This window comes from Cucumis melo, chromosome 6 (genome assembly GCF_025177605.1).
Source record: "Cucumis melo cultivar AY chromosome 6, USDA_Cmelo_AY_1.0, whole genome shotgun sequence".
Taxonomy (NCBI): Eukaryota; Viridiplantae; Streptophyta; class Magnoliopsida; order Cucurbitales; family Cucurbitaceae; genus Cucumis; species Cucumis melo.
The window spans coordinates 30825237-30852820 of record NC_066862.1 but is presented as its reverse complement, the minus strand read 5'-3'; the positions used below and the strand labels follow the sequence as shown (position 1 = coordinate 30852820).

At 32.4% G+C, this 27584-nt stretch overlaps 2 protein-coding genes across 2 annotated transcripts; both read right to left on the bottom strand.

The window, feature by feature from the left end:
* Positions 1–12058: 12058 nt before the first annotated feature.
* Positions 12059–15838, bottom strand: LOC107990967 (sesquiterpene synthase 2-like). The gene is made up of 6 exons (XM_017045103.1): positions 15835–15838; positions 14065–14427; positions 13572–13806; positions 13328–13469; positions 12542–12793; positions 12059–12355 (listed from the first exon to the last, which is right to left on the bottom strand). Exons 1-6 carry the CDS (start codon positions 15836–15838, stop codon positions 12059–12061), a joined length of 1293 nt encoding a protein of 430 aa, XP_016900592.1.
* Positions 15839–16051: 213 nt separating this feature from the next.
* Positions 16052–21826, bottom strand: LOC103491132 ((-)-germacrene D synthase-like). Its single transcript, XM_017045096.2, has 7 exons — positions 21695–21826; positions 19281–19560; positions 18173–18548; positions 17691–17909; positions 17433–17574; positions 16623–16871; positions 16052–16426 (listed from the first exon to the last, which is right to left on the bottom strand). The coding sequence occupies exons 1-7, from the start codon at positions 21824–21826 to the stop codon at positions 16130–16132; spliced, it is 1695 nt and encodes a 564-aa protein (XP_016900585.1). The 3' UTR covers positions 16052–16129.
* Between the last annotated feature and the right edge of the window lie 5758 nt (positions 21827–27584).

The following is a 27584-nucleotide window of genomic DNA, read 5'->3' as shown; positions in this document are numbered from 1 at the left end:
TATTAGAGAGCCAGAAGTTTCCCTATCTTCTGAACCAGTAGTAAGGGAGTACCCCGACGTTTTTCCAAACGAACTCCCAGGACTTCCGCCTCCCAGAGAGGTAGACTTCGCCATCGAGTTAGAGTCGGGCACTGCCCCTATATCGAGGGCCCCTTACAGAATGGCTCCAGCCGAGCTAAAGGAGTTGAAGGTCCAGTTACAGAAGTTGCTGGACAAAGGCTTCATCCGGCCCAGCGTGTCGCCTTGGGGAGCCCCAGTATTGTTCGTGAAGAAGAAGGATGGGTCGATGCGCCTTTGTATTGACTACCGAGAGCTGAACAAGGTGACGGTAAAAAACCGCTACCCCTTGCCCAGGATTGATGACCTATTCGATCAGTTGCAGGGAGCCACTATCTTTTCCAAGATCGACCTGCGATCAGGCTATCACCAGTTGAGGATTAGGGACGGTGACATCCCCAAGACGGCCTTTCGTTCGAGGTACGGACATTACGAGTTCGTGGTGATGTCTTTCGGCTTGACTAACGCTCCTGCAGTGTTCATGGATTTGATGAACAGGGTATTTAAGGACTTTCTAGACTCGTTCGTCATAGTCTTCATTGACGACATCCTGATTTACTCAAAAACTGAGGCTGAGCACGAGGAGCACTTGCACCAGGTTTTGGAGACTCTTCGAGCCAACAAGCTGTATGCCAAGTTCTCCAAGTGTGAATTCTGGTTAAGGAAGGTGACGTTTCTTGGCCACGTGGTTTCCAGTGAGGGAATTTCAGTGGATCCCGCAAAGATTGAAGCGGTGACCAATTGGCCTCGACCGTCCTCGGTTAGTGAAATTCGAAGTTTTCTGGGCTTGGCAGGTTACTACAGGAGGTTCGTGGAAGACTTCTCACGTATAGCCAGCCCGTTGACCCAGTTGACCAGGAAGGGGAACCCCTTTTGTATGGAGCCCAGCATGCGAGCGTAGCTTTCAGGAGCTTAAACAGAAGCTAGTGACTGCACCAGTCCTGACAGTGCCCGATGGTTCGGGAAACTTTGTGATTTATAGTGATGCCTCCAAGAAGGGACTGGGCTGTGTCCTGATGCAGCAAGGTAAGGTAGTTGCTTATGCCTCCCGCCAGTTGAAGATTCATGAGCAGAACTACCCTACCCACGACTTGGAGTTGGCAGCTGTAGTCTTTGCACTGAAGATATGGAGGCACTATCTGTACGGTGAGAAGATTCAGATTTACACCGACCATAAGAGCCTGAAGTACTTCTTCACTCAGAAGGAGTTGAACATGAGGCAGAGGAGGTGGCTCGAGTTGGTGAAAGACTACGACTGCGAGATCCTATACCACCCAGGTAAAGCAAATGTAGTGGCTGACGCGCTGAGTAGGAAGGTTGCACATTCAGCAGCGCTAATCACCAAGCAGACCCCCTTACTCAGGGATATTGAGAGAGCCGAGATTGCAGTCTCAGTGGGTGAGGTTACCGCACAGTTGGCTCAGTTGTCAGTTCAGCCAACCTTGAGGCAAAAGATCATCGCTGCTCAGTGGAATGATCCTTACTTGGCCGAGAAGCGTCGTATGGTGGAGACAGGGCAAGGCGAAGACTTCTCCATATCCGCTGACGATGGCCTTATGTTTGAGGGACGCCTGTGTGTGCCGGAAGACACCGCAGTTAAGACGGAGCTTTTGACTGAGGCTCACAGTTCTCCGTTTACCATGCACCCTGGGAGTACGAAGATGTACCAGGACTTAAGGAGTGTCTATTGGTGGAGGGGCATGAAGAGGGAAGTGGCAGACTTTGTCAGTAGGTGTTTGGTGTGCCAGCAGGTGAAGGCACCTAGGCAGCATCCAGCAGGGTTGTTGCAACCCTTGAGTGTGCCAGGGTGGAAGTGGGAGAGTGTGTCGATGGACTTTATTACGGGACTGCCCAAGACCCTAAAGGGCTACACGGTGATCTGGGTTGTGGTCGACAGACTCACGAAGTCGGCCCATTTCGTGCCAGGGAAATCCACTTACACTGCCAGTAAGTGGGGGCAGTTATATATGACAGAGATTGTGAGACTACATGGAGTACCCGTATCCATCATTTCAGACAGAGACGCTCGCTTCACATCGAAGTTCTGGAAAGGACTTCAACTTGCTTTAGGTACGAGGTTGGACTTCAGCACAGCATTCCACCCTCAGACCGATGGCCAGACAGAGAGGTTGAACCAGATTTTGAAAGACATGCTGCGAGCCTGCGTACTAGAGTTTTCAGGAAGTTGGGACTCCCATCTGCATCTGATGGAGTTTGCCTATAACAACAGCTACCAGGCTACTATCGGTATGGCACCGTTCGAGGCTCTGTATGGCAAGTGCTGTAGATCCCCTGTCTGCTGGGGCAAGGTTGGAGAGCAGAGGATGCTAGGCCCCGAGTTAGTGCAGACTACCAACGCAGCCATACAGAAGATCCGAGCTCGTATGCTGACAGCACAGAGCAGACAGAAGAGTTATGCTGATGTACGACGTAAGGACCTCGAGTTTGAAGTGGGAGATATGGTCTTTCTGAAGGTAGCACCCATGAAGGGTGTTCTGAGGTTCGCGAAGAAGGAGAAGCTGAGTCCACGCTTCATAGGGCCGTTCGAGATACTGGAGCGGATTGGCCCCGTGGCTTATCGCTTGGCGCTACCCCCATCCTTTGCGGCAGTGCATGACGTATTCCATATCTCCATGCTGAGGAAATATGTCGCAGACCCAACACATGTGGTGGACTTCGAGCCACTACAGATTAGCGAGAACTTGAGCTACGAGGAGCAGCCTGTCGAGGTCCTGGCGAGGGAGGTCAAGAAGCTTCGCAGTCGAGAAATTCCACTGGTCAAAATCCTTTGGCAGAACCATGGAGTGGAAGAGGCCACGTGGGAGAAAGAAGAGGACATGAGAGCCCAGTACCCCGAGCTGTTCGAGGATTAGAACTTTCAAGGACGAAAGTTTTTGTTAGGAGGGAAGATTGTAATGCCCAACAAATTCGATATTTCTTTTTGTTTTGGCCATTGTCATCAATATTAAGTGTGGTTATGGGAATTTTTAAATTTATTGGAAGAACCTTACCATTTTGATTTTCTCGAGTAATTAAGGTTGGGAATCCTTATTTGTTCAGGATAATAAGTATTACTTTTATTTTATTATTTTATTATTTTTTTATTGGAAATAATTAGGGAAACCTTATTAAATTAAAGTTGGTTATTTTTGGTGAGATTTGGGGAGAGAGAGGAGGGGTTGTTTTGGGCTTTTAAAAGGAAAAGAAAAGAGTCCCTTCTCTTATAAAAAAAAAAAGGCCTTCGGACTCGTGCGTAAAGAGGAAGAGAAAAAAAAAATCAAAGAAAGAAAGAGGGGAAAAGAAAAAAAAAAGAAAAAAAAGGAAATTTTTTATTTGAAACCCTAGCCGCCGCACGCCGCCGCCGCGAACCCGAGCCGCCAAGCATCTCCCCTCTCTGTTCAGCAGCGCAGCCGAGCCTACAGTCGAAACTGAGCCGTCGCCGAGCTTCCAGCCGCGTCGGAAGAATCGTCCAAGCCGATCCAGCAGCCGAGCGTCCGTCGGAGCAGCCGTCTCTCGCACGCCCGAAGCCGAGTCGAAGCCACCTTCGCGCGTCCGCAGCCAACCCGACAGCCAGCCGAGTCGCGCCGCTTCGATTCGACGCAGCGCAGCCGAAACGCTCGTCTGCAGCCGTCGCCGAGCGAAGCTGCGGTAGCCGGACCACCAGCAGCCGCCGCGCCACCCGAAATCCGGAAGCCGACGCCCCGCGCGTAAAGATCCGTCCGAAAACCCGCTCCGCGACCCGAACCGGCGCGCGCCATCTTCCGGAACCCGACCCGCACCCGCGTGCATCCGCGTGTGAGCCGCGTCCGCGTGTGAAGCCGCGCCGCGCGCTTCTGCGAAGTCGAGCCGCACGCGTAAATTCCTGTACCGAGCCGAGCCGCGCCTGCGCCAAGCCGAGCCGATCCCTGTCCTCTTCCAGCCGAGCCGCCAAGACTAATTTGGCTCCATCCACCTAAATTTTGGTAATTTAATTAATTATTGTGGCATTTTCCAGTAAGACTCCATGCTTCGGACGTTAATTAAATTAATTTGGGACTAAATTAAGTTATTTTCCTTAAGGGACGTCTTGGACCAAGTAATTGCGGCAGCGCGGGATTTCTTCAGTAGGGGCTCGAGCACTGCAACCTCCTTCTAGGGTAAGTTATTTCAAATGAGTCTTGAACCGTTAGTCGTTGGCGACCTAATTACGAATTTTGGCATATTAAACAGTTAGGACCTCGTCGCTTGGAAAGCGTACTGCCTCGCGGTCAGGACTCGACAAGTAAATCTCCAGGTAAGAGATTCTACTACTAGCTCCATGCTTAGAAATATGAGATGATGTATACTCCAATTTTGCATGTTGAGGATTAGACGGTACGATGCCTGAAATCAATGTTAGTATGATGTAAATGACGGTATGGTTATACTATAGCCTGTTATGTGTGGCGAGAGCTGTTATAGCTATACGACGAATGTCGAGACGGAGAGGGCAGAGATGATTTATGTGATATGTTATATGCTGATGCCATGTGTATGTATACTGCAATTAGGGTACCTGTTAGCTTAACCTGTTAGAGTCGTACCTGCATGGGTGTCCTTCGGGATCACCACCTATTGAGGACTGTGTGGTCCGACGGGACGCCAGTCTAGCATGGATATAGACATGACTCGAGTGACTTGACGGGGTCCTCGCATCCCGACTGTCCTAGGTGTCCCCCGGGGCTCCGAAGACCAGAGATACGTTCCTACGGGAGCGCATGTTGCACGTGTTCGGGAACGTGCCAGAGATTGGGTACCAGTTACAGGACTCTGACAGGAAGTTAACAGGCACCTAGTGGGACTAGTAGTGGGTCCCTTACTGAGTATTTTATACTCACTCTCTTTATTTTATGTTTTCAGGTAGAGGACGAGGCAAGGGCAAGGGCAAGCTGGCGAGCGACCCGAAGTGACCGTGGAGGGCCATAGGGACTACTGCTTCCGCTTATCCTTATTTTAGACTTTCGTATTTGAGTTTGAGTACTTTTCATTACTTAGCATCTTTTTATGTAGACAGGGCCCGAGTAGGACTTTAAAATGCATTACACTTTTTTGCATAACTACCTTGTTTAAATTTTCATAAATAAAATTTCTTAAACCTTATGCGTCTTTAATAAATTTCATGACTTAAACCACTTGTTCTATATTTAGTAATGACTTCGATTCAGTATAAGGAGTTGGGTCGTTACATGAAGCTTAGAAATTTTGCTCTTTTCTATGTCTTTAGGGGACAAAGAGATTGAGATTTTCTTTATTTTGGGGTCAATAACGTGTAAAAGTAAGGCTTCATTTTTCAAAAATATTATATAACATAATATGTCATAATCATACATTAATTTTGAATATAAAAAATAAAGCAAACCAAATATTTAAAAGATTTAAATCACACATTTTTTAATCTAATTATAACAACCAAAATTTTGTTTTTTTTATTTACTAATTATCATTACCATTTTTGTGGTTAGGAGAATTTTATTTGATACCATTATTTTGTGTTAAGGAAAAATTACAAATAGTCGAAGAAAATGAAGTAAATATCGAGAAACAAACAAGTAATTAGGTTGAAGTACGGAGATATATTATGCTTTCTTATAAAAAGGATTCAAGCCATCAACCATCTCGATATTATTTGTTGGAGAATGATGATAGTACTAAGGGAGTGTCCATCTAATAAGGATGTCTGAAATCACTTACTGACCCATATATTTTCCATTTTAAAAGAGATCTCTATATTAAAATTCTTTTCGGTTCAAGTTTGAGCATTTTGTTACTTAATTTCAAGGATTTTCTTTTTCTTGAAAATTATAATTAGGTTTGGATCATTTTAGCACTATTTTAGTTCAATAAACATTTAACAATAATGAATTTAACTTATGATAGTTTGATCGAGAATTAATATACCTTTTAACTGATTTAACTATAAAGAAATTATAATTTGGGATTTGTTTAGGAATTCAAATTTCATTCTTTTTTGGTTGAGATTGTGAGAGAATATATATTGAAAATAGAGAGAAAGACAAACACAAACTATTTCTAGAGATGCACAAGTATTTTTCTTTCCAAGCAAGGTGAAGAATGATAATGAGTAGTAGCATATCATTATGTCCCAAAAGTAAACTAAAGTTTATTTTATAATTATGAAGTTCAGCCCTCCCCCAAGTATATCCCTATATTTTACAACCATGCATGTTGCATAATCTCAATAACTTAAAACAATTATCAACCTTAGCTTATCATAACTCAATTTATTTTGAAGTCGAAGAAAGTGAACACTTCATGTAACAACGGCTAATCTATAATTTAGGAAAAGACGTGACTTTTTGGTAGTGACGAGAGTTTAGGGATGCAAATACATTTACTTCTTTTTTTTGAAGTCATTAATGGGTTTTCAAATCATATATTTTAGATTAGTTTTCGAGTTAAATGGGTTTGGACATGCATTTATTTAACATGCACTGTTAATCAAATGGAGAGGGTCGACCTCGACCACATTATTGGCCAAGGCAAAGCAGGTTTGTTTGGTACTTAGGCCCAAACTCCCCATTCTTGTCTTTCCCGATGCTAAAAATTCAAATCAAAATACACTAACACCACACATCAAATATTACCTTAAAAAAACACAATACAAATAATTCAAGCTAATTAATTAGGGATTACATGATGATGGATTACAAAGTGATCACTATCTTATTTGACAGCCTAGTTTTTCAATATAGAAGCCATCTTATCGTTCTACTAGAGGGTTAACGAAATTCTATGACAAGGACTAAAATATGCACTTTTTAAAACTTTAGGGACAAAAGCAAACGTGTTTTAAAGTTTAGGAACCAAAATAGAACAACATACAAAGTGTAGTAACTAAAATATGATTTAAACCAAAATGTGAGGTATAAGAATAAAAATTTTCCAAATGTAGGGAGCATAACTAGAAACCTTCTAAAATTTGAGATAATTTAGTATATATAATTTAACTTGAAATTTTTTATAGGGGAAGACAATGACATTGATTAGTTGTGGTCCTCTGACTTTTAATTTGGTCCTACAACCTTTGACTTTGCCATGAATTATTTAATAGTATGCCATATTGCCATAAGTGTATTTAAATTGATGGGTAGAATCATATATGTACAAATATACACAAAAAGGTTTTTTATGATCATATAATTTAATCCACTTGTGTCTAACATTTGGTCTATCTAGCTCGACAGAAGAATAGCAGAATCTTCAAAAAAAAAACACCATGAAAAGTCTATAACTGAGCTTTGGGAAGACATTCAAACCCTCACTGGATACTAAACTAGTAGATCCACATTCTTTGTCATCTATAATCCTTACTCTACAACTTTTAAAATTTCACACTTTTGTATAATATCATTTATGCCCTTTCTTGTACGAGTTTAATTCAAGTAATTTTGATTTGATTCCTTGCTTTTCGTATTGAAATTCTTTATCATCAATAAAACATAATGATGAGGGTGTCCACTTAGTAGAGATGTTCGGGTGCACCTAGTGATTCAATCGTATATTTTTTCAAAAAAAGAAAAGAAAACATTTAACTACAACTAAAAAGGTATTGTAGAATTAATGACATTGTTTAATAGATTTGTATAAAAATATTATATTTAAAACACCTATTTATAAATTTTGTTTCCAATTTATAAATATCTTAAATATTAAAATCATCCCTTTATTAAATCCAATCATTCCAAGAAAATTAGAAGGGTGTAATTATTTAAGGTAAAACCACAACTAATTGACTCAATAGGAAATGTTCAACTTAAAAAGTGATAATGTTTATGACCTTTGATTTCATGAAGTATATATCAAAGAATATATTTGACTTTTTGTTCTTGAGAATAATATATTTATTGGACGACATATTGTTAATAGAAAATCCTTTGCTTATGAATTAATTTAGGTATGTTTGAGTTTGACTATTCTTTTTCTAAAATTTGCTAAATTTATTTATTTTTAATTTAAAAGTTAAAACATTGTTAAAGTAGCAAATCAAAGTGTAGTGATCAAACTTTTACAAAGAATGAATATTCAAACCTTGAACAAATGTTTAAAAAGGCTTTGACACTTTAGCTGATTAAATTGAGCTATTAATTAAAATGAAAGTTTTGACAAAAAGTTTGGACTTTAGAAAGTTGTAGTTTCTATATTATTTATATTTGTATGAGAAAAGAAAAAGAAAATGGCATAGAAACTCAAAATCTATAATTTGCATTTCAAGATTGTGATTTGTAAGTATTTGAAAGCATAAATTACAAATTTAATACGGTTATGTTTACACGTTAGCCGATTACAAGCCGATTACAAGGAATAACAATTTTAAAGATAATAATCGAGAATTGAATGACAACACAAATATAGTAAAATCAATAGACTTCTATCAATGATAGACCAATATCTGTAACATAGATTTATTAGTGAAAGATTTCTAGTTATTATTGTTAAACTTTAGTAGATTTTGCTATATTTATAATCTTGTTCTTAAAATACTGCTATACACGTTAATACTTTAAATCTAATAGCTATATTTGTAACTATTGGTTATCCATAATTTTATTGAGAAAAATAATTTTTTTTAAGCAAATTCACGTATCAATATTATTCAATTTTTCAACCACTATTACTTCCAACAAAACAATGCAAGTTAGAGGATGAAGTAATTTAATTTGCATGCATCTTTATAACATAATGATTAGTCAAAATTAATTAATATTTAAGGTATAAGAAGGAAAATTAAAAAGTTAGGGTTTATATATATAATAGTTATATTTTTTTTAATATGTAATATCTAGGATAAACAAACCCACCAACATACTAAATATAGACTTGACTTTTTAAATCCTCGGTAATTGACATAATAATATTAATTAATACATTTACTTGTAATTATTTATGACATTTGAAAATAATAGAAAAAACGAGTCGTTAATTATAAGTTGACGAGTTGAGTTGTCACCAACGAAGATGAATAACTAGGGACCATAGTAGGTTCATGATTCCACTTTGGAAAAATAGAGTGATTAAAAAGGGAAACGAGTGTGGGGTCGTACGAAGAAAAAAAATATAGAATTATGAGAGAGCTTTCTCTGTCAATGCATGAGCTACGGAAAGTTTCAAAAACGAAATGAAATAACGAGAGTCGGCCATGAAAATACCGAAATCTTGAATCAAATTCGACAAAGAATCCATGAAGTGGTATAAAAAATAGAAATTTTAAAATAGAAAAACAAGATGGTTATGGAACGAAGGCAAAGAAATCAAATGGAAAAGGATGTTGGTGGTTTTATCGTGGGGTTGGTGAATGATTTTGATGATAGATAGAGAAAGGTAAGCAGCCGCAATTTCTTTTAGGACTTTTATGAAGTTACAAAAAGTTGAGATTTGACCAAAACTACTTTTTGAGAAAGTAATAATAATAATAATAACTCCAAATATGGCCGACATTGCCAACCATTTATTTTCATCCTCACAATCTCTCTTATTTCCTTCAAATCCAAATATGATAATGGTACGTATTCATACACATGCACAAATCTTTGGCCGACTACATTCTATCTCTCTTCTATTTTGATTTTTCCTTTTTACGAACTAAAAGTTTACCGCTCGTTTGATAACGTTTTTTTGTTTTCTATTTCTATTTTTTATTTTGTAAGGAACACATTATCTTTGATAACTATTTTCGTTTTTTTTCTTAAATTTTAAAGAATTTTTCTTAAATTTAAACAAAATTAGAAAACTTTCGGAAGATATGTTTGGTTTCATTTCTTTTATTTCTTAAAATTTTAGTTGGTTCGTTGATGGGAATAGATGTTTGAAACAATTTTTATCCTATAAGTTGATTTTGTATCCTTCTTTTATTACTTTTTTTTTTTTATCTATGGTTTATATTTCTATGTTTAATATTTCTTAATTTATTTTATTTTGGACAACATGCATTTTTGGTCCTTAAGATCAGATGTCTACATGTATTTGATCTCTAAACTCTCAAATATAACATTTTTTTTGAAAAGGATACGAAATTTGGATCAATAGGTATACTAGAAAATCTCTACTATAATTTGAAGAGTTATGAAATGAGATGTGGATGTAATTATGTATTTTGGTTAAGAAGTGAGACGAATCGAAAGGAATAGTTTGAGAAATAATGATTAGGGTTTAATAAATGTGCCAATTTAGTTGAAATACCATGTATTTAGTAATTAATCTTAATTAAATTCGTGTCTTTTATTTATAAAAATGGGAAATTTACTTTTTCTAATCCTTAAGTTTTGAAAAGTATGTAAGGTGGTCTTCTCGTTTTAATAATTTACTTTTTTAGTCTTTAAGTTTAAAAGAATAGACTTATTTAGTCTTCGAGTTTTCAAAATATACCTTTTTAATCTTTGAGAGTTCTTATAAATAAGTTTAAAAGGTCTCTTAAATAGCTTTATACTTTTATTTTAAATATTTACATGACATGTGAAATTAGAAAAATAGTTTCTAAAAGTTATATTCTCTTTAAAACTATATTATTTTCAAAATTTAAATATCATATAATTATTTTTAAAAAATCAAACAAAGCATATTTGTAAAACCTTTTTTAAATATATTTTAAAGAATTTGAGAGACTAAAAATGTATGTTTTGACATCTCCGTTAGGTAGACTCTCTCATAACACCCTCATCATTCTCGCTTTATTAGTATTATAGAAAAACAATACATGAAGCAAGGAAGGTAACAATAGGACTACAGATAAGCCAAAAGAAAAGATCACAAGAATTAGTTTGTAAAGAGTGTAGATCTGCTAATCTAAAAACCAACGAGAGCTTGAGCATCTTCCCAAATCTCAACAATAGTTCTTTCCTTGTTCTTCAAGATTTTGTTATTCCTCTCCATCCGAATGGACCAAAAGGTCACAAAGATAGTGTTAATAGTAATAGAAATGTTATTTTGTTTGATGAAGCATATATATTTCCCTGCATAGAGAAGCTAAGTTGTGATTGTTATTGTGCCAATTGATCATATTCTCAACCTTGTCCCATAATTCTCGAGTGACAGCACAAGATATGAAGATGTGTTCCATGTCTCCAAAGTGTTTCTTGCAAAGAATGCACCAGTTTAGATGGAGATTCCAATCGAAAAAATAATTTGTTATGATTTAAATAGAAATGATTTTAAAATTTCAGGATTTTAAAAGTATGAAATGATTTCAAATTTGTGTTCGTGTTTGGGACAAGAATGATTTGAAATCACTTAAATTAGTATTTCTCTGTTGAGAAAAGAAAAGAAAAGAAAGTATGCCAATTTATTCTTCTATCCTGTTTTAATAACTAAAAGTGATTTTAGGGTCCAATGTCTCTTGCATATCATTATAAAAACCATATTATATAGTCAATTTATTTGAAAAAAATCTAGTTCTTGGAGTACAGTTCTATTTGAAAACATTAGTTCATTAAGCACATGCATACTATAAAAGGAAGAAAACTAATTAACATTCTTTCAAGTTTAAATCTTATTATTGTCTTATATATTGGTCTCTATTGTTAAGGTACGAGCTCTTCACAATAAAAATGGTGAGGTAACTTGAAAATTTTTATGCTAAAACTGCGAAATAAGTTAATTACAAACCTAAATTAAGGTTTGATAATGACTTACGAGGTCAAAATGATTTTCTATAGCATAACTTAAAAGTAAAATTGAGGTGCAAATTGTTAGAATGAATTAATTTCTAAACAGAGAAAAAAAAATAATAAAACAAACATGTATGTGAAAATTAAGATCATGAAGAAAGAAAAAAAAAAAAGAAAAGAAAGGGAATAGACGAAAAAGGAAAAGAAAACAAAAGCAATCAATAATCGAAAAGAAATTAAAATGAGTTTCATACCAAGTAACTTTATTAAGTACTTCACATACCAACACAACCAACATATACTGAGAGATAGAAAAATGTATGTCGGGACAAAAGGATCAAACAACAATGCTTTAGAATTGATCAAATTGGGACAGGGTGAGTAAGCATCAAGTCAATAAAATGTTTGATTTCTGCATCAGCAAATGTGTAACCATCTACTTCCTTATAAAAGAAATCTGAAAGTCTTGCAACGTTCAACACACATTCGAGGATCACATTTGGAAACTTCAATGAAGATTTTGTGTAATCTTCTGTCACATCTTTCCATGCTGTTCCAACTTCCTTTTCTAATTCAATTATGGCTTCTTCTTCTGATACTCCATATTCTTTCATGTAACATTCGACTGCAGAAGCCACATGTCCTCGCTCTTGTTCAAACTTAGAAATAACGAATAGTGTTAACATATAAATAATTAAATAATATTGCATTTGAGTAACTTAATTAAGTGTACATATAACAATATTTATAAAGAAAGAAAAATCTTCTCTGCCAGATATCTAGACTTTTAGGTGATATATGATCTATGATGGATATAAAGACTATTTTTCTGTTCTTTAATGTACCTTGTGAGAAGCCATGTCATTGAGGATCCTGCCAATTACACCAGTTGATCTAAGAAGAATAGGGTCAGTTTGAGCCCATTCATAGACCTGTTTTGAAGCAACATTATTTCCTAAAGTAAGGAAGGAAATTGAAGTAATAACATAGTAGGCTGCAGAAGTGATGGAAACTTTCATGTATTCCTCCATTGTTGGTATATAACCTTGATTGAACCATGTAGCCTCCATTAAGTAAGCTTTGCATAGACTTTTCAACTGTATCCAAAACCTCAAAATCAAATGAGATGATTCTTTACCAAATTTTGAACGTGGTATGTCGACAATAGATCATTCCAATGAAACTATAGAAAAACTTTTAACAATATTATAAAAACAAAATACATATCGGAAAATGAGTAGCTAACAAAAGTTCGTGATTTCTCTTTCTTTCATTCTTTGTTTTTCTTTTTAACAAAATGATACAAAAAGGATCATAAGATAATCCCAATTAGAGTTTTCCATCAACTAGCATCCTCATCCTATCTCAACTACAATTTCTGAATTCTTTTGTGTTATGTTATAAAGCTTTCTGTACCTCCCCTAACATTTTCAAAATTTAGACTTTTTGACAAAAAAAAAAATACTAGAGAAGGGATCACTGTGGTAGGTGCACTAAGATATCTAAACTAATTTAGACACATCTTTAACACCCTTGGACATTCTCAAGTTCCAATTTAATAGAATAAATAGTAAAATGACCAAAAGTGAGTAAAAAAAACGTATATAAGATCACATCACAAAAGAATTTACCGCTTCTTTTGCATAATCAAATGCAAATGGAGTATTATTATCCTTGCAAATATCTTGTTCAATCTCTTCATAAACTTCAATTATAGTTTCATAAAGTCCTTTCATGTAATTTGGGAGCTTCTCAATGCAACTCACATCCCACCTGAAATATATTCAAAAGTTCAAAATATTAAATTGGAGCTATAGTGAACTAGGAATGTGATTATTCAATATAAGTTTTCAAGTCTTGAATATGAAGATGAACCTTTGAATGGCATCGGTGAATAGTTGAAGTTCATCAAGTGTGGCATAGACATCATACATATCATCAATAACAGATATAAAAGTAATAATTTTGGCTAATGTTCTTCTAGTATTACAGTATTTTGGTTCATATCGAACTCCCGATGCCCAAACATAGATCTCCACCACTCTAATTCGTGCAAAAGGTAATAGCTCCTTCAACTTGTGATCTTTCCACCACCTATATACATTTAGAACTACGGCAAAATATCATTAGTAGATGCGGATAGACACTGATAGATTAGTATCAACTATTACTAGTATATGTTGATAGACATTAATATCTGTAATTGTCTATCACTAATAAAGTTCGAAATTTTGCTATATTTGTAAATATTATAAGAGATTTAAAATAATTTTCTTTCGAAGAATCTAATATAAAACAATTTGTTCTTTTTTCCCTGAAAGAAAGAGAGTAGTATGTCAATGAGAAAAGATTCATCTTGAAAATTCACCCAATTCTTTGTGGTAAAGTTTTTGGAGAGAATTGTAGTCCAACTTTGCAAAAGTGAGCAAAACATTATTTGTCTTCAATGGATTGTTGTGATGGAGAGAAGTATTTTGCCTAGCCATAAACCTTGGCACAGCTTTATAAATTGGCCACTTCAATGCATATTTGGCTTCCTCAGAGAATGGACAGTTGGAATCCATGGCCATTGCTTGAAGATGAGTAGTTGTGAAAGCTAATGCTTCATCTAATATATTTTCTCCCTTCGTTCTCAAGTGGGATGCTTCATACAAACTTAATAAACCAACTTCATCCTTTGCAATTGATTCTTTGAATTTTTCCCTTTCATCTGTAAACTTATTGAATATCTCTGTTTACAAAGGTTAACAAGGTAAAATACCAGTCTGTTCCTCCAAACTTGAAAAGAAAAAGTACCCAATATAGATCGATCTGATCTATGTTTTAAATGTTGTGTAATTGTTACTATAATACCGTCCTCACTTGTACACGTTAGAAAATTTATGCATGACCTAAAAAGGTGAAGGCCAATGTTTATTGCGAGAGGAAGATGACTTTGTAAGAGATTGAACTTTATGAACACGACCCTGAATTCTTTGATAGCATTATAACACCAATAAACAAAAACCTAAGCAGATATGAATTGCAATAGTTTTAATGATATCAACCGTTCAATAATATCTAACAGGTTTAATAGGTTTAAAAAGAGTTTAATAGGTTTCAAAATAAGCATAAACAAGACTGGTTATGCAAAAGCGAAAGTCAAATAGAGTTACATTTAGCCATAGTTATGGTTGTCTTCCTATGATACGTCAAACACTTTTTCCTTAAGTCAATCTAAATAAGTTCAAGTCTTCTAGTTAAATTGACCAATAAAAAAAATGAAAAATGTGATTAAATAACTAAAAAAACATGGTATATGTGATATATATTTAGAATTTCTACTATATTAATATTTGAATTGAATTACACTTGAGATCACAAAATATAGATCATCAATTTTCACCTAGGAAGAATATAATTTAACAAAATAAAGAAAATCTCCTAAGATGATAGAAATATTACTTTTAAACAAAGAAGAGAAAAAAATAATTAAAAAATTTTCTAATTAATAACTGTTAATAAAAAAACTCTAGAAGAAAAGAAAATAGAAAAATGATAAAAATGCATATTTTAAAAAATATTATTGTGATTAAATCAAAGGCGTATTTGGAATAACTCAGAAAAAAAAAGTTTTTGAAAATTTTGTTTTTATTAAATTTTCAAGGTTTGGAGCGGTTGTCGGAGTTAGTGGCCAGAGTTTGCTAGTGGTCATAAATGACACGTAATGGTCAGCCGATAATGGTCACCGAGGGTGGTGTTCGGAGCGTTGGGGTTGATGCCTTAAATCTCGTGATTTTGTTGTTTGTAATTGTATTATATGAACTTTTCATTTATCTAATCAAATAAAGTGTTTTATTTTATTTGACATTTAGTTGCATTAACCCACAAAACCAATAATAAACTAACATTCAATGTTATCTTTTGTAACTTAAACATGTATGTGGAGACATACAAGTGAATCATGTTTAAGTAATAACATAAAATGATTTGTAGTAGACGGATAAAGTTGAATACTTTCTACCTTCCTTATCTTGGTGAAATTACAAATATGATTTATATTGTAGTTGTTAAAATAGTTCTAAAGTTGATAAGAGGTTGAAATGAAATTTTTTCTAAAACATATGATATTCAATTAAAAAAAAAACATATTTCAAACCCATGGGTTTGGTTTATTAATCTCTGTGTTCAAATATGGTTTGGTTTCAAATGTAAAACCCCCTAATTCTAAACCCATGGGATAAATACCGCCGTAGAGTATATTTTTGAAACAGACGAGCCAAAATTTGTTAAAACTTAATTAGACAATCACAAAATAAATTCAAGTTAAAGAGACATACCAACCAACTAATTAACTTCACATACCAACCAACAAATCTCAGAAAGTATATATATATTGAGAGATAGAAAATGTATGTTGGGACAAAAGGATCAAACAAATAATGCTTTTAGAATTAAACGAGGACAGGGTGAGTAAGCATTAAATCAATAAAATGTTTGGTTTCTCCATCAGCAAATGTGTAACCATCTACTTCCTTATAAAAGAAATCTGAAAGTCTTGCAACATTCAACACACATTCGAGGATCACATTTGGAAACTTCAATGAAGATTTTGTGTAATCTTCTGTCACATCTTTCCATGCTGTTCCGACTTCCTTTTCTAATTCAATTAGGGCTTCTTCTTCTGATACTTCATATTCTTTCACGTAACATTCGACTGCAGAAGCTACATGTCCTCGCTCTTGTTCAAACTAAAAAATAATGAGTAGTGTTAAAATATAAATAATAAAATAATATTGCATTTGAGTAGCACTTAATTAAGTGTACATATAACAATATTTATAACGAAAGAAAAATCTTCTATTTGTGATATCTAGACTTTTATGAGTGATATATGATCTATGATGGATATATTTCGAAAGACTATTTTTCTGTTCTTGAATGTACCTTGTGAGAAACCATGTCATTGAGGAGCCTGCCAATTACACCAGCTGCTTTAAGAAGAATAGGGTCAGTTTGAGCCCATTCATAAAACTCCTTTGAAGCAACATTTCCTAAAGTAAGGAAGGAAATTGAAGCAAAAACATTGTAGGAAGCAGAAATTCTGGCAACTTTCATATATTCTTCCACTGTTGGTATATAACCTTCATTGAACCATTTAGCCTCCATAAAGTAAGCTTTGCATAGACTTTTCAACTGTATCCAAAACATTAAAATGAAATTATAAAGAAAATTTTGAATAGATCATTCCAATGAAACTAAAGAAAAACTTTTAACAATCTTATAAAAACAAAATACATATTGGAAAACGCGAGTAGCTAACAAAAGTTCGTGGTTTCTCTTTCTTTCTTTTTTTCTTTTTAATAAAATGATACAAAAAGGATCATCGAAGAATTCCAATTAGGGTTTTCCACCCTCTTAGCATCCTTATCATGTCTCAACTTCAATTCATAAATTTTTCTGTGATATTATAAAGCATCCACCTTCCCGAACATTTTCAAAATTTGAACTTTTTGACAAAAGTTACTAGAGAATGGATCAGTATAGTAAGTGCACTAAGATATCTAAACTAAGTTGACAGATCTTTAACACGCTCAGACATTCTCAAGTTCCAAGAGAATAGCGTATTTTTTTCACAAGAAAAACAAACAAAAGCCTCATCTAGAGAAAAGCTTTTCAATTTAATAGAATAAAGAGTGAAATGGCCAAAAGTGAGTAGAAAAAACGTATATCAGATCACATCACAGAAGAATTTACCGCTTCTTTTGCATAATCAAATGCAAATGGAATATTATTGTCCTTGCAAATATCTTTTTCAATCTCTTCATAAACTTCAAGTATAGTTTCATAAAGTCCTTTCATGTAATTTGGGAGCTTCTCAATGCAACTCACATCCCACCTGAAATATATTCAAAAGTTCAAAATATTAGATTAGAGCTATACAGTGAACTAGGAATGTGATTATTCAATATAAGTTTTCAAGTATTGAAAAAACTAGGAATATGAAGAGTCAACCTTTGAATGGCATTGGTGAATAGTTGAAGTTCATCAAGTGTGGCATAGACATCATACATATCATCAAGAACAGATATAAAAGTAATAATTTTGGCTAATATTCTTCTAGTATTACAGTATTTTGGTTCATATTGAACTCCTAATGCCCAAACATAGATCTCCACCACTCTAACTCGTGCAAAAGGTAATTGCTCCTTCAACTTGTGCTCTTTCCACCACCTATATATATTTAGAAATACGAAAAAATATCATTAGTAGATGCGGATAGACATTCTGATAGACTAGTATATCAACTATTACTAGTAGATGTTGATAGATATTAATATGTATAATTGTCTATCACTAATAAAGTTCGAAATTTTGCTATATTTGTAAATATTCTAGTAGATTTAAAACAATTTTCTTTTGAAGAATCTAATATAAAATAATTTGTTCTTTTCTTCCCTAAAAGAGAGTAGTAATGTCAATGAGAAAAGCTTCACCTTGAAAATTCGCCCAATTCTTTCTGGTAAAGTTTTTGGAGAGAATTGTAGTCCAACTTTGCAAAAGTGAGCAAAACATTATTGGTTTTCAATGGATTCTTGTGACAGAGAGAGATATATTGCCTAGCCATAAACCTTGGCACAGCTTTATAAATTGGCCACTTCAATGCATATTTGGCTTCCTCAAAAAATGGAGAGTTGGAATCCATGGCCATTGCTTTAAGATGAGTAGTTGTGAAAGCTAATGCTTCATCCAATATATTTTCTCCCTTCGTTCTCAAGTGGGATGCTTCATACAAACTTAATAAACCAACTTCATCATTTGCAATTGATTCTTTGAATTCTCCCCTTTCATTTGTAAACTTATTGAATATCTCTGTTTACAAAGGTTAACAAGGTAAAATACCAGTCTGTTCCTCCAAACTTGAAAAGAAAAAGTACCCAATATAGATCGATCTGATCTATGTTTTAAATGTTGTGTAATTGTTACTATAATACCGTCCTCACTTGTACACGTTAGAAAATTTATGCTTGACCTAAAAAGGTGAAGACCAATGTTTATTGCAAGAGGAAAATGACTCTGTAAGAGATTGAACTTTATGAACATACATGAGTCCATGACCCTGAATTCTCTGATAGCATTATAACACCAATAAACAAAAACCTAAGCAGATATGAATTGCAATAGTTTTAATGATATCAATCGTTTAATAATATCTAACAATCCTGTAAAGTTTAAAAATCTATTTGACAGTTTCTAAAATTTAAGAACGGATTGATGAATATATGTTATTGTAAGTCCTATTTGATATAGTATGAGATTCCATCTCATAACCAATTGGTCATAAGAGAAGTAGTAAATCTATCTTATAAGGAGTATTTAAATCTCCCGAATTTTTCCAATATAATGTAGAATTTTCGACCTGTCATATAATATTTCTAAAATTTAAAAACCTATTAACCATAAGAAAAAAAAAAAGAGTAAGGAAACCAAACATATGATTATAACTATGTGAAGATTAAACATTATATTTACCAATTAAAGTGAAGATTGCTAATTTATTCTAAAAATTTAATTCTTCGGAAGAATTGTTTGAGGAACTTTTACCACATGAAACGTAGTAACCTTGTTGTCTAAGCATTCGAAACTGAAGAGCAATAATGTAAAGGTTCTCATCGGCATCGTTGTCGTTATCTTTTCTAAACTTTTCGATGTGTTCAAGAACAACTTCATTAATTTCTTCTTGAAAATGGTGAGAAAGACCTAAACGTTGGATTGAATCAATTAAACTTAGTCTTTCCGAAGAATTTTCAACAGCTGCAAACATGCTTCTCACTTCTTCTTTCACTTCTTGAAATTGTTGTTTCTCCACCACGTTGTCTTCAACCTGATTTTACATCATATTGTATTCCATATGAAAAAGATATACCTTATATATGCTCTAGATGTAAAAGCCACAAAAAAGGGCAAAATGCACTTTTGGTCAATGAAGTTTCGGGTTAGTGTCTATTTGGTCCATGTTTGAATACGAATACTTTAGTCCCTCAAGTTTAGAAAATATCCTTCTAAATGGCCTCTCCATCCATTTTAACGTCGACTAATGGTATGTCGTCACATGTGTGAGATGATGCGGAGCGGTCGACGTCCTTAAAAGAGTTGGTTTTAAAATAAAATAGAAGTCGCCACCAAATATTTTTACTATGATTGGACACCAAATAGAGTATACAACTTTTAAGTAAATCATAAAAAATGTGGCATGTGAAAAGTAAAGTTGAGTTTGAGAGTAATTTGTGTGTATGGGGAAGGTGTTAGCACCTCACAACTAGAAAATGGTGGTCAAATTTCATATATTGAATTGAAAATATTCTTTAATTTCTTTTAAAACTAATGTCTTATTTTACCTCTTATTACTCCAATATTTGAAGCAATGATCTCATAAAATAAGTGGAGAGCATTCCATCAATTGGAGTATATTGAAGAAAATTTTCTCAGTCCAAGAAAGTGAGAAATTAGTACAATTTCTCAAAATCCGTTATAGGAATAGTTTTTTTTAACAAAGAGATGTTTTTTTTAAACATTAATTAAAATAAACTTTCTTGGGATCAAATAGTTTAAAGATGTGATCTCTCATCTCAAGAATTCTGGAAAATCAGACTCCTAAATTTTTTAGATTTCATCGTAGGATTTTGTTTAAGGAAAACGGTATAAATTATTAGAAAAGATTAATTACGAAAACTTATGGAATCATATATTAAAATTTGAAAGTTTGAAAAACATAAAAAATTATAGAGACCGATCTTCTAAATGATTAAAGAAGAGTCTTTATTTTAAAACACATAGAATAGTAAATCGGAAGGATTTTAAAACCTTGAAAATTTTTAAATAGAAAGAGTTGTAAATTTTAAATAGAACACAAAATGAGGTTTAATAGAAAAATTAGACAAGTAAAACAAGATTAAAAAAGCATCATAATAAATTAAGCAAATATAAAATAACATAGTGAGATTTCAATAAAAACATATATTGAAGATCGATCTTGGATTTTTCCAAAGAATTGATTTTCTCTTCTCAAGAATTCTAGAAAATTAGACTTCCAAATTTTCAAGATTCCGTCGTTGGATGTCTTTTTAAAGAAAATTAATTGAAAACATTAATTAAGAAAAAATTAAACAAACAACTATTAGCAAGAATATATTAAATAGACCATAAAACAAGCACATTTAAATAATCATATGTACAAGGATAAAAATGTAAAATAGACTAGTCCATGAGTAAAATAAAATAGAAAACAAAATGACTAGAAGAAAAAAAAGTAAGAACAAATAATGATTTTAAAGAAAGGACAAACAAGACATTAAGCAAACAAATAAATTTGTTATAAAAGGAAAATGTAGAAATAAGATAGTAAAGAAATAATTATAAGAGAAGAAAAGTGGAAAAATAAAAACAAGAAAAATAAACAAATATGAAGAAAAATATAATATTAAATAATATATAAAAATGAGAAAATACTAAAGAAATAATAATTGATAATACGAAGGGAAAAGAAAAAAATTAAATAAAAAATGTTAAATATAAAGAATTTTATTAAAATAAATATATCAAATACGTATAATAAGAAAAGTTATATATAAAATAGAAGCACATGAGATAATAAAAAAACAAATACCATACATTTCCAATTAAGTTAAATTTTTTCTTGTGTGTTGAATTTTTGGTATTGTAGAGAGCTTTTTAGAAAGATAGATGAAGATTTAAGGATTTTGTTAGAAGAGAAAACAAAATAGATGTTGTAGATCTCTTGGTTTTATTTTCTTTAAGAAGGTGAAAGCTAAGAGAAGTGAGAGGGGCTATGGAAGTTAGAGGTTTGGTTGAAGAAGAAGAGATGTGGAGTTTGTAAAATCTTCTAGGGTTTGGTGTCCACCAAGTTTGGAACCACAAGTACATTTAACCCGAGAAATGATGGAAAAGGAAACAATTAGCAAAGAAAATTATATTATATTACATAATATGTTGTATACCAGCTGATTGTTGAAATGAGAGGAAAGAAAATAATCTCCCCAAGGACTTGGCGGAAATTCTGCAGCTCGACGACGAAGAACACCATCACTGAAAGATCCATTATTTGCTGCTGTAATTTTTTCATACGACATTTTAATTCTCTTAAACACAAGAAGATTATATGAATTGAGAATATTTATACGAAGGGTTTTTATAGCTTTCTTTCTTAGAAGAACACTTTAACTTTACCTAATTTAATATTTGGGTGTGGATTATTTAATTATAATAAGATATGTTAACATTACTATTGGTTGAGTGCGGCGCAATGGCAGTTTTTTTTTGTTATTGAATTTGTTGAAAGGACAAAGAGATTCAATCTTATAAAATCCAATTATGTATATTAAAATGGCCCAATGATGTGGAATGGAAGGGTAAATTAAGGTGCCAAAATTGGCCCAAAAATAGAAAATGATTATTTGTTATGAATCTCTCATTTTTTTTAAATAATGTGTTTTTATAAAGTAATGACAATAATAATAGGGTAGACACGAAACAATTGTAAAAAATAGAGTACTAAAGTTGTGTACTTGATACGCAAATTCGATAAATCGTGGATCGGGCATACGATTTCAAGCCGAAATTTGATTGACTGCCAGTCATGGACCCCGACCTACGACGTCTGACTAGAGTTGTGCACTGGGTACACGATTCGGGTACAGGTGTACCAGAATGGCAGTCAACAATAGCGTTGACTGCCAGATTTGTTGCGTAGTGGCGAAGTCACGTACCAGGTATACAACTTTGTTTACGTGAATCTAACACTTGTCCATTGAGTAAAGTCATGTACCGAATACATACACCAAAATCTATAATAAACATATATATTTATTTAAATCATTATTCTCTCTTCTAAATAAATATATTATCTTTTTTCATCCATTCAAATCAACCATTTCTCTTTGCATGGGTTATCTTTTTTTCCAAACAAATATGATTATATTCCGTCGTATAATTAACTTCACTTTTCCATATTAATTTTTACACAAAACCAAATAATTAATATCATATTCCACCAAAAATCAAAATTATTAATTAAATATATATATCCACATATATAGTCAATTAAATCTAATTCCACCAAAACCAACATTTTCCTTCAAGATTCCAAATTAACGTAAAATCTTCAATTCTTTTAATCAATCGAATCTTTTCCAATAAATCAGTTATTTTAAAATATCATCAATTCCAACGTGAACTATCTTAACCCAATCATTAAATTTTAGTTCAAATCTTTAATATAACAACATAATTAATAAAAAACTCCTTAAAGATTCGAGATGTGAGATTCATTTTCCTAATAATTATATCCAATATATAATTATCGATTTTCCTTTTAAATAAATTTAATTCCTTCTCTTTCCTTATTTACCCGATCAGAACAACTTCAACCACAATCAAAATTTATCTTTCTTCAAAATAATATATTATCTTTTATAATAACTAATCTTTATTCTTTTCTCAAAATAATTATCTTTTTACAAATAATTATATTTTCCTAAAATATAATTAATTTTCTTTTCCTCTCTTAATAAATATCATTTTTCCATAATATAATTATCTAATTTTAAATTATTGAAATATAATTATCTTTTCCTTTCCAATAATATATATAATTATCAAATCTCCAACAAAATTTCCATTGTACAATTTAATTAAATAACATTCATAATTATTTAATTTAATTCAATTTCAACAACACTAAAAATCCACTAACTTTACTTAAACTTCTTAACATACAATTTAATAAAAAAACTCAAAAACACCACAAGCTAAAACCTCTAGTTAACTAAATATACATCAAGCAAATATTTAATTAATTTTAATTTCTACAAAGTTAAATAATTCCCGTTAAATAAATTCAAAGTAGTGTCTAATAAATTAAATCTAATCAAATAAAACTTAGATAATTTACTCTAAAATTATCTTAATTATAATAATCATAGAATATAGTTTGAAGGCATTATAAATATAATAACGATAAAATATAGTTTGAAGGCATTATAAATATAATAACGCTAAAATATAGTTTGAAGGCATTATAAATATAATAACGCTAAAATATAGTTTGAAGGCATTATAAATATAATAACGCTAAAATATAGTTTGAAGGCATTATAAATATAATAACGCTAAAATATAGTTTGAAGGCATTATAAATATAATAACGCTAAAATATAGTTTGAAGGCATTATAAATATAATAACGCTAAAATATAGTTTGAAGGCATTATAAATATAATAAGGGTAGAATATAGTTTGAAGGCATTATAAATATAATAATGGTTGATTGATTGCTATTTAAACTCTATTTTATTCTATCAACTTAAAAGACTGTCCGCCATATTCATAAATCAATTATATACTCTATTTGTTTATTTCTTTAACTAGAAAGTAAAATTTGTTACCTAACTACTATTATTATATGTATGTGTATATGTTACTGTTTTTTTTTTTTTCATATTTATATGTTTTGTGTCAATTTTACATTCTAAGTTTGTCACACCCCCTAGAAGTTGGTGTTGGTGCAATGAATAATATCAAGTATTCATTTGAAAAATATAGTATTTTAGTGTAACTTTGAATGTGTCTGTCATGCAATGAATAATATCAAGTATTCATTTGAACAAAAAAGAATAATAATTTGAAAAAACACTTCCTTTGAATATTACCACATATATAATAGTTGAAATTATATTGTTCTAGAGATACAAGAATTAAAGATCACAATGGATAGTTTTAAGAAAAACAAAGAGTAAAATATAGACGAAATAAAAAATGCCATACTAAAACAACAAATTTAAAATCAAATCTTTAAAATTCATCAATGGTATGAGTGTGTTGGTATTAATGTCAAGTGGGTATTACGTAATTCCAATTTTATCTTAAAAAAAGATAAAAGCCTTTAAAACCAATTAAACTAATAGGTATTGACCTGGAAAAATGGATTCAGCCACATGATAATGGATATCGATATGGGTGGATGACAAACAGTGTAACTGAATGTATGAATGGTATATTTAAAAGAGCTCTTGAATGTTACCCATCAATTCTTTGGTTGGATTAACATTTTATCGCACAATTTTGATTTCGAACGTCGAAGAGATGAGATAAGTGAAACACTCGACTGTGGAGATGTTTATACGGAATATGCGATGAGAAAGCTTACACTACAAGAAGTGGGGCCACTCTCGATGCACAAAAACGTCGAAAGAAGTGTAAATCATGTCGGTAATTAAGTTCTAGATGCCAAAAGAGATGCCGAGAAGACAATCGAAAGAAATGCATTGGAGACAGTTTGTCGACGCGTCACCAACATGACATTGAGAATATATGTCTCTCGACGGCAGCATTTTCGACGTCGTCCTTGTGTTGGAAAAAATCCATTCCTGACGTTCACATGTCCAACGTCATGAATGCGTCCAAAATAACAATGCTCGATGCAACGTTTATACAATATTCCTCGACTATGTGGTGTGTCGGAAAATATTTTAAATATATATTTTATTATTTTAAAAATATTTTTTAGGGGTCTTTTTAAAGATATAAAAAAGCGGCATAATTGTAACGATCTAACTTTTTATACTAAGCTGAGGTCATTACTAAAAAGAAACAATGACAAGAGAACACTTTTTTGAAAAGAGGGAAGCTACATTTTTATTAAAAACAGAATGCTGAAACACTGGTACATAAACGCGGAAGCAAAACTGAGTTCCCATATGGCATGTCACGGATCCTTCTTTGTCGCTCGCCAGCTTTCCTCTACCTTTACCTTCGCCTGAAATATTAAGCATAAAAGGAGTGAGTATAAACATATACTCAGTAAGGGACCTACTACTAGTCCGGCTAGGTGTCTGTTAACATCCCATTAGTGTCTTGAAAAGAAGTACCCCTGAATTGGCACGTTCCCGAACATGTGCAATCTGTGATCCTGTAGAAACATATCTGGTCTTCGGTGAACCCAAAGGAACACCTAAGACAAATTGGTCTTTAGTCTACCCGAAGGAAACATAAGACAATCGGGATGTGAGCGATCCCGTCGAATCACTCGAATCATATCTATGTTAATGCCAGACTGGTGGTCTCGTTGGACTACGCAGTCCTAAAAAGGTGGTGATCGCGAAGGACAACCATGTGGGTATGACTCTAATAGACAAAGTTAACAAAATGCTCTATCCATAGCATGTATCATGTCATAACATCATCGTAAACATAGCATGAGTATTAATCTTAACGTCCTTAATCATGGGATTAATATATAATGCATCAACATAAACATCAACAGTCGTCAACAACATACTATCATTCATTAACATAACACCAGTCATCATCATCAATCAATATAATGAATTATGCATTTTAGCTACCATCAATGCATAATCATAATTACATGCGGTCTCTTAAATTCAGTTCGAAGGTCTAGTAGGAGAATCTCTTACCTTGAGATTTTAGCCAAACAAAGTACTCCTTAGCTGACAGTAAAAACATCTCCAATTAACTTGATCCTAATCATAAAAGGAAAGCTTAGTATCTTAATTAATAAAATTGGCAATTGGCTAACATCCATAAATTCTCCCAAATTAATTAACTTCTCAAACAAAGGGGTTGAAACCAATTCAACCTTGATTGGGAAAAAATCTAAGATTTAAATCTTAAAAAAATTAGTCAATTGAATCATTAAAGAAACCTCAACAAAATTAAATTAATAAAATATTAATTTAATTTTATTAGTTTACCAGGGTTACTCAAATAGAGGTTTAAAAAAATTCTCTTATCCTTGATGGAAAATTTTATCACTTTAAATCCTCAAGCTTCAAGTGATGAGGTGACGACAACAGAGGGTTATCTTAGAGAATAAGATGAAGAACCTTTTTATTTTTCCTTTACTTTCTGATTTAAGCATTCCAATGCTATTTATAGACCCAAATAATAACAATAATATTTATTATTATTATTTCCTTTCCTTTTAGGATATATATATAATACCAAATATATACACATATCTTTATTTCCATTATCTTTCCTAAATAAATGCCTTAAATGCATAAAATCTTAGGCATTTATAACCATTAATAATAATAATAATACTTTATTATTATTATTTTTCTCTCACAAAAAATCTACAATAAATATATATATTTATTTAAACCATTATTCTCTCTTCTAAATAAATATATATCTTCTTCGTCCAATCAAATCAACCATCTCTCTCCTTATGGTTCCAAACAAACATAATTATATTCCATCATATAATTAACTTCACTTTTCCAAATTATTAATTAAATATATATATCTATATATATATACTCAATTAAATCCAATTCCACCAAAACCAACTTTTCCCTCCAAAATCTCAAATTAACTTAAATCCTTGATTAATTTATTCAATCAAATATTTTCCAGTAAATCACTTATAACTTTCAACATGAATTATCTTAACCCAACCATAACAACTTCACTCCAAAATCAATATTTATCTTTCTGCAGAATAATTAATTATCTTCCACATAATTAATTATTATTTATCTTTATCTAAAATAATTAATTATCTTCCACAATAATTAATTATTATTTATCTTTCTCCAAAATAATTAATTATCTTCAACAATAATTAATTATTATTTATCTTTCTCTAAAATAATTAATTATCTTCCACAATAATTAATTATTATTTATCTTTCTCCAAAGTAATTATTCTTTTACAAATAATTATATTTTTCCAAAATATAATTATTTTACTTTTTCTCCCTTACTAAATATCTTTTCTCCAAAATACAATTATATTTTCCTTAAATAATTATATTTCAACAAATATAATTATCTTTTCCTTTAACATAATAATTATATATATATT

Coding starts and splice junctions, on each gene's coding strand:
- LOC107990967 (XM_017045103.1), bottom strand. Junction 13,470..13,571: donor TTCACCGATGCCATTCAAAG/GTTCATCTTCAT, acceptor AATATATTTCAG/GTGGGATGTGAGTTGCATTG. Junction 12,356..12,541: donor ATGACATGGCTTCTCACAAG/GTACATTAAAGA, acceptor GTTATTTCTAAG/TTTGAACAAGAGCGAGGACA.
- LOC103491132 (XM_017045096.2), bottom strand. CDS start 21,826: ATGTCGTATGAAAAAATTACAGCAGCAAATAATGGATCTTTCAGTGAT. Junction 19,561..21,694: donor CTCATTTCAACAATCAGCTG/GTATACAACATA, acceptor ATGTAAAATCAG/GTTGAAGACAACGTGGTGGA. Junction 16,872..17,432: donor TTGATTATGCAAAAGAAGCG/GTAAATTCTTCT, acceptor TTTTGGATACAG/TTGAAAAGTCTATGCAAAGC.